The 16,933-nt window shown below is 42.0% G+C and overlaps 1 protein-coding gene across 3 annotated transcripts in view; it reads left to right on the top strand.

Moving 5' to 3' along the window:
- Positions 1 to 412: 412 nt before the first annotated feature.
- The window catches only part of BEGAIN (brain enriched guanylate kinase associated), a 265,638-nt gene continuing 249,117 nt past the window's right edge, over positions 413 to 16,933 (top strand). For all 3 annotated transcript variants that reach the window (XM_072630224.1, XM_072630225.1, XM_072630226.1), the window contains exon 1: positions 413 to 578. In XM_072630224.1, the coding sequence (XP_072486325.1) occupies positions 528 to 578 (51 nt within the window). In that variant the 5' untranslated portion in view covers positions 413 to 527. The remainder of the gene's footprint in view (positions 579 to 16,933) is intronic.

Consider the following 16,933-nt stretch of genomic DNA (forward strand, 5'->3'; position numbering starts at 1 on the left):
ATGGAGGGTGAACACTCAACCAGAGGATCAGAAAAGGCCTCCTGTAAAAGGAGGCTTTGAGAGGAGCCTTGAAGGGAGGGAAATCTAATGATTCTGTGGTGCAGGTGGAGTGTGTTCCATAGGATGTCAGACTGGAAGGGACCTTAGAGACCAACTGGGTTATTTACATATGGGGAAACTGAGGCTTATTGAGGGAAGTCACAGAGGCAGTTGGAGCAAGACTCGGACTCGAACCCATGTCACACCGTTTCCTCCTAGTTCTTTCTCCGCCTGCCGCCTCCTCTCGTGCTGCACCCCAGGGGTCGGGGACCAGAGCGGGGGCGTGTGTGAAGGAAGTCAGGGATGGGGTGGGGGTGGGGCGGTGGTCCAGCCTCTCGCCTGTTCCGTCATGAAGAGTCCGCGCGGGCGCCTCCCAGCCTGGCCGAGCCGGGGCCGCGGCGCCAGCCCTGTACGCGCCTGCTTGGCTGCCTCGCTCCCTGCCGGAGCAGAGCAGCCCCAGCTGCCGCGCCTCGTCCCCGCGGGTCACCATGTGGAGCAGCGGCGGCTCCAGGCGAAGGGCCGGCCGGCTCCCCCGCGCCGTGAGTACCTCCTCATCCCCTCCTTTCCCCTCCCGCTGCCAGTCACCCCCTCCTTTCTCTCCCCCCCTCCTCCCCTGCCTTCCAGCCTTCCCTCCCTCCCTCGCTTCTCCCCTCCCCCTTCCTCTCCTCCCTCCTCTTTTTCTTTCCCTCTCCTCCTTCCCCTAGCTCACCCCCTTCTCTCTTATCCCACTTCTCCCTTCAGCTCCCTCCACCCCAGCTTCTGCTGTGCGCCTGCGGTGGTCTTGGGGGACTGCGGAGGGAGGTAGAGGGAAACCTGCCACAGGAGCTGTCCAGCCCCCAGAGACTGCAGGGCTTACCCTCGGGACGCCGCCCTCGGTTCACACCACCAGCAGCCCCAGCCTAGAGAATCTCCCTTCTGAAAAGCCCCCTTTAGGATAGCCTGACAGGAGTGCTTGGGTTTGGGACAGAGGTGATTCGGTCCTGATTTCCAAAGACCGGCCGAACGCATTAACCGAATAACGCCTCCGCCTTATTTCTTTCTTGGCTTCCCGGCTCCAGAGTGGCGCCCGGGGTCTTCCCTGGTCACTGCGTGCGTGAAAAGCCTTGGGAAGAAAACTGCAGTTATGCTTTTGCAGGGGAAGGGTTGGAATATATATGTGTGTGTGTGTATATATATGTATATTTCCCCTCCCCGACTGCTTTCGGTCTAGAGAGCATGCATGCCTCAACCTTTTCAGCTAAATGCCTAGTTGGTTTAGGGATTTCCCTGTGCATGCTTAGGGGATGACTCCCTAATCAAGAGCAATCACCAGGCACTCATCTCCCACTTTGACCCGAGGGTTGCCACCTTCCTCTCCAGTTCCCAGGTCACAAACGTAGATTGTCAGAACTTGGAGGAACCTTATTGACCATGTCCTCCAACTTCATCCATTATTTTACAGAGAAGGAAACTGAGATCCAGAGAAAGGGATTTGCCTAAGATCACACAGCCATCTAAATGACGGCAGTACCAGCACTGGAAACCCCTGTCTCCCAACTCCCATTCCGGTGTTCTTTGCACTTCAGCTCACAACTTCCTTTGCTAATCCCTAGTCTTGATATTGGGATGCAGAAAGAAGCAGGGGGTCAGGGTTGCACACAGGCAGATGTTGCTACCTTAAGTAAGCCCTGGAGGTTCAGAGAGAAAGGGGGAGATAGGGAGGGAGTCCCTGGAGCTAGAGCGGTTGAGCCAGGTCGCAGCAAAGCCTGCTTAGTAAAACCTGTGCTTCCCCATCCTCTGCCCCTGCTGGCGGCTCCAATTCAGTTACTGCACCATGTGACAGTTCCCCTGCCCCCACCCCCATGCTGAAAGAGCCTCTTGGGGAGCCTACAGTTTTTTAGCACTGGAGGAAAGGAGATCCCTGGGGCAGAGGCCCAAGGTAACTATCAGAGTAGCAACTCACATTTCTCTGATGCTTTGTACTTTCCTCACTACCTGTATGTGATTCAAGTGATGCCTCACTTTTATACTGATGAGGAAACTGAGGTCCAAAGGTGAAACGACTTGCCCAAAACTCCATAGATATGATGGAGCGAAGCCAGGATTCCTCCCAGATCATTTGGCTCAAAATCCAGGGCTCATTCTACTATACCATGCTGGCAAGAGGCTAAGGATCCAGAGATGAAGGTGCCCCTGTCTCTTTCTTCTTCGTTTTCCTCAGCACTTGCTTAAGTAGGCATTAAATACATTCCAGTTGAATTGAGGCTCAGAGGAGGAAAGGACTCCAGTAGGGCTGTCTAGTCCAGTTCCTACCCAAATCCCCTTCATAATATCTTCAATAAATGGTTCAACCCTGCCACTATTTTTGGTCTGAAGAGAGAAGGGTCACATTTTTGGACTGACACTATCAAAATGAGGGACATCCAGAGAAATTATTGTAACAGTGAAGGGACCGCATAGCAAAAGATTAGTTGAAAAAACTAGGACTATTTAGCCTGGAAAAGAGAATACTAGGACTTTATTGATATCTTCACATGTATGACGGGCTGTTATGGGAGAAATGATTATTAAATAACCAGTTGTTAACACTGGGGAGATCCAGGATTTTTTTCCTTCCTATTTCCTCATTTGGAGAGCTTAGTTCTTTGACAGGAAGGGTTAATGATTAGATGAAATCTTGGGTAAGACTTATCCAACCAGGAAAGCTTAGATCTGATTTTGTTCTTTCCAAACAAGTCTGAGTGGAGTTGGACTTTCTTTACCTAGATTGCCTTAGTTGGGGTATAGTGATGTTATATGGAAAAGAGCACAAGATCCAGGGGTTAATTGACTTAGAGCTAAAAGAGACCTCAGAAACCATCTAGTTGGCCTGTAGCTCCACTTTATAGAAGAGAAAACTTAGGCCCAGAGAAGTTAAGGAATTTGCCCAGTCACGCAGGTAGTGTCAGAGGCAAGAACTGAACCCAGCTCTGATGCCAGAGGCAGAGTTCTTTCCACTGTTGTTCTGCTTTGGTACCAGAAGGCAGGAGGAGCAGCTAGTTCAGAAAGATAGGATGGGGAGAAGTAGGTTAAAGGACTATTTGTCAGGTATGTTAGGGATGAGATCCATACTTCAATGCTGTTTGAACTAATGACCTCTGATGTCACTTCTGGCTTCAAAATTCTTTGGTGATCCACTTGTCCAGGACTACTTAATACTGTGGAATTTAAGGAAAATCATCAAGTCCTGGAGTTTTTAGGGAAAACTTCAAAGAGAGAAGTGAGTGCTAAGGGAGAGTAGCTCTTGAAGGACAGATAAATTTTGTACTGGAAGATGAGAAGATGTCTGGTTGGAGGAAAAGAATACACACAACGAGAGGAGGTTGTGAATTTGGGGGGTTGGATGGGATACCCTATAGAGGGCCTTGAATGGTAGGATAAGAGAAAAAGGAAGAGCAGGACCAATTCAATGATTAGCCATTAATAATAATAGTGTTATCATTCCTGGTACTTTGAAATGATTAGCCCAGAGAAAGCAATATAGATTAAAAAGAGCATAGAATTTAGAGCAACAAGGGGTCTCAGAGATCATCTAATCTAATCCCCTTCTTTAACAGATGAGAAAACTAGGGTCTATTAAAGTTAAGTGGCTTTCCCAATATTGCTTAGGTAAGTAACAAAACTGGTATTTGAATGGAGGACCTCTGATTCCAAATTCAGCGCTTATTACAGTATATCTTGAGCTTCCCTTCAGGAGAAGTGATGTCGGTCCTCGTTGACCCTGAATTTTAGCAAGGTCTCACTGGGTTCCTTGATACCTTGGGTGGAGGGAGAGTCCTTTTCTTCCTGCAGACAGTCCCATGGAGCTAACAGTCCCTCCTCCTTCACTTCCTCCTTCCCAGGGACCTCCTCAGGGAGATGACGGATGGGCAGATTCTGGGCATCTGCGATATTAACCACCGATGAAGGCACACTTCAGACACCTCTAGTTTTGCATTTAGCTCTTCAACTAGTCTGAGAGGAAATGCAACTAGGACTTTTGCTTTGCCTTTCAAACCTTCAATTTGCCTGAATATTACTATAATCAAGCTGTGCTGGGGGGGAGGGAGGATCTGTTAGGCAATGCATATAGGCTCTTCTCCCCTTGGACTGCACAGCAGGCTATGTGAGGAGAGAGGTAGCATTGCTTAAGCCTCATGAGCTATTTTCATGTGGCTATTTATAGATTGGTGTTTGGAGTATTAAGTCCACTGGCAAAACCCTTATTCACCCCTAGAATACTGAGTGGGCTTCTGGGCTCTTTGCCCAAGAAAGACATGACTCTATTCGACTGGGCTGTAAGAGGATTTGAAGATGGGGACAGGTTCCAGTCTTGGTTCTCCAACAACCCCTAGCCGTCTCTATGACCTTGAGTAAGTCATTTGAATCACTTCCCATCTTTGAACCTCAGTTTCCTTCTTTGTAACAGTCAGTACCTGTACTACAAATCTTATGGGGGAGGGGAGGGAAGAGGATGTTACTGAGAATTAAATGAGATGTTGAATGTAAAAAGCTTTGTGACAAGATGTCAATATGTCCTCAGTTATTATTGCTGCTATTATTATTATTTCTTTCGTTTGACAAATATTCCCAGAACACTTGCTATGTTCAAGGTCCACCACTCAGCACCGTGGCCAGGGACAGATACCAATAAAACACTGCCCCTTGCTCTCAAAGAGTTCACTCTCTAGGAGAGGGAGATAAGTTGTTTAGATTGTTGTTCAGTCATTTCAGTCATATCCAACTTTTTGTGACCCTATCTGGTGTTTTCTTGTCAGAGATACTTGAGTAGTTTGCCATTTTCTTCTCCAGCTCATTTTACACATGAGGAAACTGAGACAAACAGTGTTAAGTGACTGTAAGGTCACACAGCTACTAAATGTCTGAAACCAGATTTGAACTCAGAAGATGAGTCTTCCTGACTCCAAGTCTGGCACTCTGTGCACTGTGGCACCATCTACCTGTGATATACAAACAAACAACTAATTAAAAGGAGTGAGAATTTCAAAAAGAAGCAGAAAAAGCTCATGCAAAGGTCTGTCAAGGGCAGAGGGGCAGAAAGGTCACTTCTAGCTAGACAGATAAGGGAAGGCTTCCTAGAGGAGTTAGGATCTGAATGGACCTTAGGATGGGTTGGGTATCAACAGACAGAAATGGAAGAGGCAAATCTTCCAGAAAGAGGGGACAACCTGGACAAAGTGGAAGGGACAGGACTGTGTACAAGTCATGCTTTCAGAATGTCAAGTTGTCCAGTCTGGCTGGAAAATAATAGGAGTCACATAAGATTCAGAGATATAAAATCTCATTCCCCAGAAGTGTTGGTGCAACTTCTAGGCATGCTCAATTTGCAAAAAGGGAGTTGTTTCTTCCAGGGATTCAGGGTTTGGGCCACAGTCCTATGTGTGAAGGCAGTCAGAGTCAAGAAAGGAACCTGTCCCCTCCCTTGCCTAACTGGCTCACCCACTTAAGAGCACAGATAATTGGAGTCAGCCAAGCAAAGGGTAAGCCCCTGAGAAGCACATACAACCTCCAGAGAAGTTTTAGGTGGATGGAGATTCATTGCCAAGACAGACATGATGAAGTTCATACCCAACACTGTCTCCATGATCATCAGAGTATGAAGGAATTTAGTTGTTTCCCTTTTTCAAATGGATTTGCATTAGAAGTAGCTTTCTAACTGAGGAATGAAAGGTTTTGTTTCTTCCTAATGGAGTATCAAGAAACAAGTAGCAGGATCATGGTTTGGGATTATAAGGAGGAGATTTTCTCAGAGATTTGGGGTCTGATTCCTGCCTAGTTATTCCACAGAGTCCTGAGTAAGGTCAGGCCTCCTACTTTCGACCTTAACTTTCAAATCTGTTAACTAACTGGAAGGACCTGTGTCATGCACTTGCTAATGAGAAATCATGTATATTGTGCCCATCAAAGGCCAGAAAGTACTTCTAAAAGAAACCCCTAAGTGCTGAATCATGAAATACAGAGACGGATAGGACCATATGCTATTAGTGCTAGAAGGGGCCATGGAGAGCATGTCTTCTACTCTCCCCTTCTTTATCTGATAGATTGAAAACATAGGTTCAAAGAAGGGAAGAAATTTACAGGCAGGGACAAATTAATGGTGATAATCAATTATTAGTGGTATCAGTGGCAAATTATTAGTTGAATTAGTGGCAAAATCAGGACCAGAACCAGTCTCTTACTTCCTAGCACTGTGTTCTTTCCAGTGTACCACAACAATTTTCCCTCTAGGAACTAAGCTCCATGTCTTATCTCTTCCCATACCCTGTCTGTGTCAGAACAACACAATAAAAGATGTGTCTGAAAGGGGTTGCCTGTGGAATGGGCTGGAGGAGGGAACTGAATAGGATGTGGAATGAAGATCAGAGATTTGGAACCAGGTCTACTCTTGTGTCCCAGGGTTTCCGTTGTACTCAAATACCTCAATTTTGTCCTAAAGCTACAATCTTTCCCAAAGTCCAGCCATGTGATATGTGGCTACTTGTATGTGCTGCATCTTCTCCATTAGAAAATTCATGTATTTCTGGGAACACCATGGACAAACGAAGAGTTTGAAATAGCTCCAAGTACTCCAAGGGCCTCTACCATGTGCTCACTGTTGCTGGGCCTGCTCTACCTGGAGATAGAATGAGTGAGTCACTTAATAGTAGTAATAGAAAAATTTAGGGGGCTGGTTGCTATGATGCCTAATATTTGAAACATCATTTACCTCAAAATATAGAAACGCTCATGATTCCTTCCGCTTTTGCATTCTTATTTTAGCACCCCTCCCAAGGCATCAAAATAGCATGCCTTCAGCATCAGGTGGCACTTTTATCTGCATGGGCAATGGAATAAACTCACTTAGGGACTCCATAGGGTTTTCAGTTATGGCTGGAGGTCATAGTATCATAAAATTTGAGAGGTAGAAGGGTCCTCAGTGGTCATTTGGTACAACCCACACATGAAGCAAATCGTCAGTATAATATGCTTTCACTCATTGGAGACCCTGAAGGAAGGGGAGCCTGCCACCTCTTAAGGCAGTCCATTCCACTTTTGGAAAAGAGGCATTAGCTAATGGAGAGAACGCTGAATTTTGACTGAAAAAACCTGGCTTCCATTACCTGTGTGATCTCGGGCAAGTCTCTCAAGCCGCCTTAGGCATTAGTTTTCACATTTTTAAAATTCAGAAATTGGTTTGGATGATGTCTAAGGCCCCTTCTGGCACTCAATACAGTGATTCCTATACTCTCTCAGAACCTCCATTTCCTTGTCTATAAAGTAAGTATAATGACACTTGCATAATTTACCTAACAGAAATACTGTGAGGAAAGCACTTTGCAAGGCTTAAAATGCCCTCTAAATGTTGTGTTGTGTTATTATTTAGTTGTGTTATTATTTCTTTCTAAGAGGGTTTTAAGGGCAGCTTTCTCTAGGGCGAGGAACTCATAAACCAGAGAAGTAAACCAGGCCACACACATACTGGGGAGAAACCAAGCCTCCCACACAAACCATAGACAGCTTTCAGTCTCTGTCAAAGACAGAGAGACAGAAGGCATGGCAGTGATTTCTTAAACAACACTGGTAGTGCCCCCTTTTCTATCAGCAGCTACCCTCCTTGGAAGGAGTTAATGATTCCTGCATAAAAGCCAGGATATGGGACACACACTCTATATTGGTCATTTGCTGTTACAGCCACTTGCCTTGGTGTTAGCTGAGGTGGTTCTAATGGGATAGTGGCTGGCTACTGGGATCCCAAAACAGATCCATTGGATTCCTGACTCATGTGAAAAAGCATGGTGTCTGGTGTGAAGATTTCTGGATCTGAAGGCCTAAATGTGAATCCTTGCTCTTATGGTACCTCAGTGATTCTGTCAGTCTCTCATTGTTAAAATAGGAATAAAGATACCAATGACCTCATGAGATTCAAAGGAGCCTAGATATATAGAACTGGAGGGGACCTTAGATGCCATTAGAGTCCAACCCCTTCAATTTACATGAGGAAACTGGAGCACAGAAAGGTTAAGTGACTTGCCTAGGGTCATACACAGCTAATAAGTATCTATGGTAGGATTTGAACTCAGGTCTCCCTGATTCCAAACCTAGAAATCTGCATCATTTGTGAGGAAAATTCTTGTTAGGTTTTAAAGCCCTATAGAAATCTGAGGTGTTTTATGGTGGAAGCAGTCATGGTAATACATAAAAGTACAGGACTGGGAGCCCGAAGACTTGAATGTTTGGATCAAGGCTCTGTCATTTACTGTGTGGTCACTTAACACCTCTGAGCTTTAATTTTCCTATCTATAAAAAGGGGAGGATTTAATTATATGATCTCTTCCAGATATGACCTGTAATTCTAATTTGAGGCACCCTAGGTGGTACAGTAGATAGGGTACTGGGCATGGAGTCAGCAAGCCTCCTCTTTCTGAGATCAAATCTAGTCTCAGATACTTACTAGCCAGGTGATCCTGGACAAGTCACCTAACCTAATATGCCTCAGTTTCCTCATCTGTAAAATTAGCTGGAGAAGGAAATGGCAAACCATTCTAGCATCTTTGCCATGGGGTCATGAAGAGCCAGACATGACTGCAATGACTGAACACAACCACAAAAGGGTTGATTCTGTTAACCAAAAGTCTTTCCCCTTCTTAGGAGCAGTGGTAATTCAAACCCTAGTTTCACAGTAGAAAGACCTGGGTGTGAGCTCTATGTTGGCCACTTACTGTGTGTACTGCGTATCTGTAAAGTGCTGGGAATTGATCAGTGTCTCCAATCTCTTCCAGATCAAACATTCTGTGACTTGGTGATATGGGTACAGAGCAGGAACTGGGGCTTTCCCACAGGAAGATGGCCCTGGGCAGACAGGGAATCTCAGAGGCACAGAAAGGCCTTAGACAGGCTAACCCAGGGCTGAGGGAAAAGGTGAGAGAAGGAAGGCTTATAAACACCACATACTGGGACAGATATTGCTTTCGGAATATCAGGCCATTTTCCATGTGATCTCACTTACTCTGTCCTTTTAAACTACTTGGCATATGTGCTTTCCCCCTTTTATTCCTGTTTGCTGAGTCAGCTAGGTAGCACAGTGAATAGAGCACTGGGCCAAGAGTCGAGTAAGGTCTGAGTTCAAATCTAGCCTTAGACACTTCTAGCTATGTGACCCTGGGCAAGTCACTTAACCTCTGTCTGTTTCCACATCTGTAAAATGGGATAATATTAGTTGGTTGTCATGAGGATCAAATAAGACAATAATTATAAAGCATTTGACACATAGTAAGTACTACATAAATGCTAGCTGTTGGTTATTATTATTAGAGCGCCAGACCCAGCACCAAGAGGAAGGGAGCCCAATTCCTGCCCCAGACTGTGTGACCTTTGGCAAGTCACTTAACCTCTCCAGGCCTCAGTTTCCCCAACTATAAAATGGGAATAATAATAGCACCTACCTCCAAGAGCTGTAATGAGGATCAAATGAGATAATATTTGTACAGCACCTGCCACATATAATAGCCTATAATAAATACTTATTTACTTCCATCAGGACCCACTTCCAATCTTCTTTTCCATTAAAGCTTTTCCTGGCAAAGAGCTCTCCTCTCTCTCCCCTCTTACCTGCTTACTACAGCCCTGATTCCATACAACAAAATTCAGCACTTACTTATCTTCCTTCCTATATGACCTTGTGCAAATCATCCCTCTGGACCTCAGTTTATTTCAAAATGAGGAACTGGATTAGGATTATGCTAGAGTCTTAACCAGGGATAAGGAACCTACAGCCTCAAAACCATAAGTGGCCCTCTAGATCCTCAAGTGCAGCCCTAAATAAAGACCTTAAAGAGCTGTACTTGAGGATATAGAAGGCAACATGTGGCCTCAAGGCCACAGGTTCCCCTCCTCTAGTTTAGAACTTTAGAAAGAACCTGAGAGTTCACTGAGCTCACTTGCCTCACAGAAGAGAAAGCCAAAGTCTAGAAAAAGTAAAGTAACTTCCTCAAGATCATATAGATAATAAACTGTAGGATTTGAATTGACTAGATATGTGAAAGGACATTAGAAACAACTTTAAAGTGGTTTTGTTTTGTAAAAAATGGTTAGTCTCAGCCATGTAATTAATTCATGAGTGGTGCCAAATATTTTATCTCTTTGTCCCTCAATTCCCTCCTCTGTAAAGTGGGCTTTAAGTTCCCACCTAGAAATTCAGTAATTCTAAGGCCTCTTCCAGCTCGGATAGTCTGTATCTTATGACTGTATGCTTTATTTCCAATTCTGTAATTCTTTGACTCCCTAGTTATGATTATTTTTATTACCTGAGGTTGCATTACTAAGCTGTCTCTTTTCCCTTCATTTGGACCACTGGTGTGTTTGACAAAATAGTTGGGTAGTGTTAGGATGTATTTAATTGTGGGGTAGGTGAAAGAATACTGATCTCAGAGTCAGAGGATCTAGGATGATTCCTGACTTTGATTGACTGGGAAAGTAAGACACTTGCACAAGTCTCAGTTTTCTCATCTATAAAATGGGGATAATGATTTTTGCAAGCAAAGTGTTTTGGTAACCTTAAAGAGCATATCACTTGTCTTACAAATGCGAATTTGCTGTTATCAGTAATACATAGCTGACTCCAAGGAAGGAGTGGCACTGTATAAGGAGACAGGGACCTGAAGAGTGTTAAGCCTTTAGTTTTTCTAGAGGTAATGGAATGAACCTACCTTGTCTCTTCCAATCCTCTTCCCCACCTCCAGTTCTAGATGGTTCCTTGTCTGCTTCAACATGTAAGACCCAAATAGGGCCTCCCCACTACCAAGGGAGACCCCTTCTGGAAGACAGTTCTCTCTCCACTGGCTTTGGGCTAGAATCAGCATACCCAGCAGCTGTGGAGTGTTGACATGGGTAATTTGCCATAGCTGGCAATGCCTGCTGATTGAGTAAGCATATACCAAAATTTAATTAGAAACATTTACAATTTGGGAAAAAGAAACCACCTTATCTAATAATCAACTATAACATCCCAAAATAAATATTTCTTTGTGAAGTATGCTGCTTTTGTAAAAAAAAAAAAAAAAAAAAAAAAAAAGCCCAACACTTTTAGAAGCATCATGGCATAATGGATAGAAGGCTAGCCTTGAAGTCAGGATGACCCATACTCAAATTGCACTTCTAACAGTTACTGATTTTGCCAATCTGTTTGTATGGAGGCAACTTTCACACCAAGAATTTCCTGAATGAATAAAATCATAGGTTTTCACTGCAGGCTCACTGCCTTCCAAAAAAGAAAAGCTCTGGATAAGATTTTGCCCTTTGTTTTGTATTTGCTAGTTTTTGTAAATGTTTACTATCTTTTTTTGAAGCAAAGGTTTTTCCTCCAAAGAAGTACCTAAGATTAGAAGGACCTGGATTCTTCTTTTTAAAAAAATAATCTTTCTCTAAAGGATAGCACCTTCAGCTCAAATGTTTGCTGAGGAAATCATAGTGATAGGAAGAAAAGGAGACAGACAACAGTTAAGTCCTTAAATAAATCAAAGTCATCAGTTGAGGAATAAAATGTCTTTAAGTGAGATAACAAGGTAGCAAAACTGCTGCCCAGGGGGATGTTCCATGTGTGCAGAGAACAACCTGGAAACTCATGAAAAAGTTCTTAGAAGAAAAGGGAGAAGAGGTAGTATGAGGTAGCAAGATCTGGCCATGAGATGCCAGCTGCCCTTGGCAATCCAAGCAAGGAAAACCATTTCATTCTGGCTTTTGCTCTTCATGCCATGAATCTCAACAGAAGAGGGCAAGGACATTAGAAGTTGAAGTCCAGCTCAAGCTAGAATCTTCTAGAAGTTAAAATCCCAAGGTGAGGGGACTTACAGCGTGATTCAGCTCAACCTAATTAAGAGTAAATATCTTAAGAGTAGGAATATAAGGACATTACTGAAATACTGACATTATTAGAATCATTTAAGGGAGTGACAAGTAACATCACATAACAATTTTCTGTCATTATAGTAACAATTATCTGTCAGAACCAACCAACCAATTAGCGTGTCTGTTGCCAAGATTATGCTGGGCTCTAGGCTGGACTGACTTGCTAGGAGAGATGGTCTTGCAAGACATAGGGCTTCTCACAGAGCCTAGAAAATGTCCAAGGAAAGAAGACACACAGAGAAGATGATAAAAGAGCAGTAGGAGGTGATGATGATGATGATGATGATAAACTGGGATACAGACCATAAGTGCTGTGGAAAACCAAAGAAGTGGGGAGGAGAATGTGGGCTAGGATAATTAGAGAAGGCTTAGTGGAGGAAGGGCATATTCCAAGCCTTGAAAGATGAACAGGATTCAGTTTTTGGCCTTGGGCAAGTCACAGATTCTCAAGAGTACTGAAAAGGAATTCCCAACAAGGGATCATCCTGCTGCTGATGACCTTAAGTGATGGGAAACACCACAACTTAACCAACTGCATCTTTGAGTACCTCTGATTTTAGCATTTTTTTTTACATGGAACTGAAATCTGTCTCTGTTCAGTCTTCCCTTCAGTTCTGGTTCTGTATTCTGATGTCAAACCGAAATCTTATCCTTCTACATTACTGGCCTTCACATCTCCCTGGGTCTTTTCTTTTTCAGGCTAAGTTGTTTTTTTAATAGTTTCTCAAAAGATATGGTTGTTACTCTTCCCATCATCCTGTTGTTCCATTTCTGGAAAGGCTCCAGTTTCATTTCCCTTCTCTGGACCTCAGGTTCCTAATCTGAAAAATGAGAAGGTTTTATTAGATCACTGTCTGCTAGAACCAGCAAAAAGAAAGTTCAGAATACTCTCTACCAGAATTCTACAGCCTGAACTGAGGTCATTCTTACTTGAAACCTCAATCCCTTGACAAGTTGACCTGTTTAAGATCCACCAGTCTTAAACCAATATACTAACAAATTTGCAAATGAGCTCCACTCCAAAGATATAGCCCTGAGAAAGAGACTAAGAATAAATAAAAAGTGTCCTTCCCTCAAGGAGCTTACAATCTATTGAAGAGAGATTAAAAACAAAACAAAACGTACACAAATAGATATAATACGAATTGGAATGTAAGTATATGAGAGTAGTATAGTGTGCTACTAAATCAAAGAAGGAGGCTTCACAGAAAGGGTGATATTTGAGCAGAGCTGTGAAGGCATATTTCAATAGGTGGAAATAGGGAGAGGGGATTTCTTAGCATAGAGTGAATCCCCACTCTACTCCCCATGTGATTTAATTGACTAAACCTCAGTTTTCCCACCTATAAAAAAGAGAAAATTGGATCCATTGGGCCATCTGGTAAAACCTCTGGATCCATTTTCACAAGCACATTTTTAAATGCATAAGATAAAATATATAGGACTAAAAAGGAGATCAATTCTATTGAAATGTAGTTATGTAAAAATATTTTTCTAAGAACCAAAACCACAGACCCCTTAAATCTGGCTAGGATAGACTCTAGACTATATAATCTCTGAGGTATCCTCCAACTCTAAATCCTATGATCCTGTAAATTAGCTGGGCTGACTTAGAGTCGGTAGTCAGTTCTCCATTTCTATAGCTTTTTTTAAATTCAGTTTTATTTTATTTTTGGTTCCAAATTCTCTCTCCCTCTTCTCCTCTATTCCTGCCTATTGAGAAGGCAAGAGAAACAAAATTCATTACAAATAGGTATAGTGATGCACAACAAAATCTCCCATTAGCCATGTCCAAGAAAAAAAGAAAAAAAAAGTTTCAATTTGTACTAAGTCCATCAATTCTTTATCTAGAGCGGATAGCATGTTTCATTATGAGTTCTTGGACTTATGGTTAGTTATTTTGTTAACCAAAATAAATCAAATTAAGAGTTTACCAAAGATCATTATCTTTGCAATTGTATTTCTTACATTGTTATCTTTGCATAAATTTTTTCTATTGGTTCTGCTCAGTTAACCTTTGCATCAGTTCATACAAGTCTTCCCAGGTTTCTTCTGAAACCATCCCCTTCATCATTTCTTACACTGCAGTCGTATTCTATCACATACATATCCCAAACCTTGTTTAGTCATTCCCCAAACGATGGGCACCTCCTTAGTTATTAAGTCTTTGCCATCACACACACACAAGGCAGCTATAATTTGCTTTTACATATGGGTCCTTCACTTGCTTCTTTGATCTCTTTGGGTATAGATTTGATAGTAGTATTAGTAGGTCAAAGGGTATGCACAGTTTAATAACTTTGGAGGCATAGTTCCAAACTGCTTTCCAGAATAGTTGAACTAGTTCTCAACAAAACCAATAGTGGATTAGTGTACTTGGTTTCCCACATCCCCTCCAGCATTCATTATTTTCCTTTTTGTCATCTTAACCAATCTTATGGCTATGAGATGCTATCTCAGAGTTGTTTTTATTTTCATTTCTCTAATTATTAGTGATTAAGAGCATTTTTCTTCCTCTAAAAATTACCTATTTGTATCCCATTGATTAGGCAATGGCTCTTGTTCTTGTAAATTTGATTTCATTTCATATATATACATATATATATCTTTGAAGTGAAAATTTTATCAGAGAAACTTACTGTAATGATTTTTATCCCTATTTTCTGCTTCTCATTTTAGTTGTATCATTTTTATTTATGCTAAAACTTTAAAAATTTTATGGAACCAAAATTATCTATTTTATCTCCCATGAGTTTCTCTATCTCTTCTTTGGCCAAGAACTCTTTTCCTATCCTTAGACCTGACAGGCAATTTTTTTCCATGACCATCAATTTGCTTATGTCTATCCCTATGGATCTTTCAGGATAGGTACAATCATTATAAAATACATCCCTGTTTACGTTCAGGGTAGACTAGGTAACCTTACTGGTCCCTTCAATTCAACAATAGATTGATAACATAGTACTTAGTCTCTAGTCTCCAAGAGTTTACAATCTAATGGCCGGGGGAGGAAAGAAAGATATGTAAACAAATCACTGTGATACAAGTAAGAGTGGGGAATACATAGAAGAAATGGAGGAAAAGTGATAGGAGAAATTAGAAGAGGAAGATTCCATAATTATATTTAAAAGATCTATGATGTCCCTTAGTGGGGGACCCTCCTTGTAGACTACATGTAGCACTTTGTTTTTACCTTGTTCAGATATATTTACCTAATATTATATATTACAATTGTCTCCATACTTTATCTCACTTCTTGACTGTAAACTCCATGAAAGCATGGACTTAAATAATATGTAATCCAAACTTTGTATTCCTCCCAGATTCAAGTACAGTAGTCTGCATGCAACAGGAACTGGATAAGTGTTTGTTGCACTGAATTGAAGTGAACACATCCTCACCCTGTTATCCTTGCTTCTTGTCCATTTTTCCCACAAATCCTCCAGAGAGGATATGTTGGAGGCTTGCTAGTGTTTTTTAAATATCTTTAAGATAATAATACTAATAATTTACATGCACATTGTTGTAAGAATAAAATATCTGCCAAGTACTTGGCAAACTTTAAAGTCTATTTAATATAATTCATCATCATCATTTTCATATTACTACTTAAAGATTTTCAAAGCACTTTCCTCACAAAAACCGTATAAAATAGGTAGGGTATCATTGTTCTCCTTTTAAAAATGAGGAAGCTGAGATTTACAAAGATAAAAAAAACTTGCTAAGTATCATAGCTAATACACAGGAGACTGAGGGTTTGGAGCTAGGTTTACTGTCCTCACTAAGGCCAACATTCTCTCTGTTGCATCAGGGTACCATTTGTGCTATCTATTTTCACTCATTCTTGTTACATGACCAGACCACCTCTTTTCCCAGTCATGTGTATGTCTTTTATCCACTCTTTTCTCCACTCACATAAGCAAACACCACAATGCAGGCTTTTATTCTTCTCTCCTAGGGAGCTAGGTAGAACCTAGAAGGTCAGACCTTGAGTCAGGAAGACTCATCTTCCTGAGTTCAAATATGATCTCAGATACCTGTTAGCTGCGTGACCCTGGGCATGTCACTTAACCCTATGTACCTCAGTTTCCTCATCTGTAAAATGAGCTGGAGAAGCAAATGGCAAACCACTCCAATAACCTTGCCAAGAAAACCCTAAATGGGGTCATGAAGAGTCAGCCATAACTGAAATCAGCTGAACAACAGCGAATCACCTCTCCCCTGTGCTACTGCACTTGTCCCCTAATTTGTTTCTCTTACTGGCAGTCACTCTTCTCCCTGTCCACTTTCAAAACAGTTAACAAAGTAATCTTCCTAAAGCTCAGGTGAAATCATGTTAGTCCTTAACTCAGAGACCTTCAGTGATTTCCTCATTGGCCCAAGATGAAATATAAAGTTCTCAACTTAGCATTTAAATCCTTTCACAGCTGAGTTCTGGCCTACCTTTTCAGATTCATTTCAATTATTAGAATCTGGACCAAAATATTTCCTTCCATTCAGGCCAAAATAACCCATTTGCTCTTCTCTGGACTTGGCATTCCCATCTCTTTCCTCAGTACCTTTGCGGAGATCCTTTTCCTTGCCTTGAATGAACCCCTGAATATGAGAAACCTCATTTCTTCTAAGTCTTAGAATTTCTAGTTTCTTTTGAGGATCTTTTACAGGGACTACTTCTTACAGGAAGCCATTCCTGATTTCCCCTAAATATGTGGGATGTTTTCTTCCTTTAATATATTATACTTATTTATCTGTATAAGAGGTGTTTCCTTCCCCACCCCCAGTATAATGTAAGCTACGTGTCAGGTGCTGATTTTAATTTTCTTTCTGAAACCTAAGTGTCTTACACAGTGCCTTCCACATAGTAGGCGATGAAATTTACTTGGTGAATTAAATATTTCCAGGCAACTCAAAAGCCATAACTGAGCATCCCTCATTTGTTAAGTCGCATTCAAGCTTTGAGCTTTGGAAAGGTTTAGTTGACTGTTAATAGAAT

The sequence above is a fragment of the Notamacropus eugenii genome, chromosome 1, assembly GCF_028372415.1.
Source record: "Notamacropus eugenii isolate mMacEug1 chromosome 1, mMacEug1.pri_v2, whole genome shotgun sequence".
Classification (NCBI taxonomy): Eukaryota; Metazoa; Chordata; class Mammalia; order Diprotodontia; family Macropodidae; genus Notamacropus; species Notamacropus eugenii.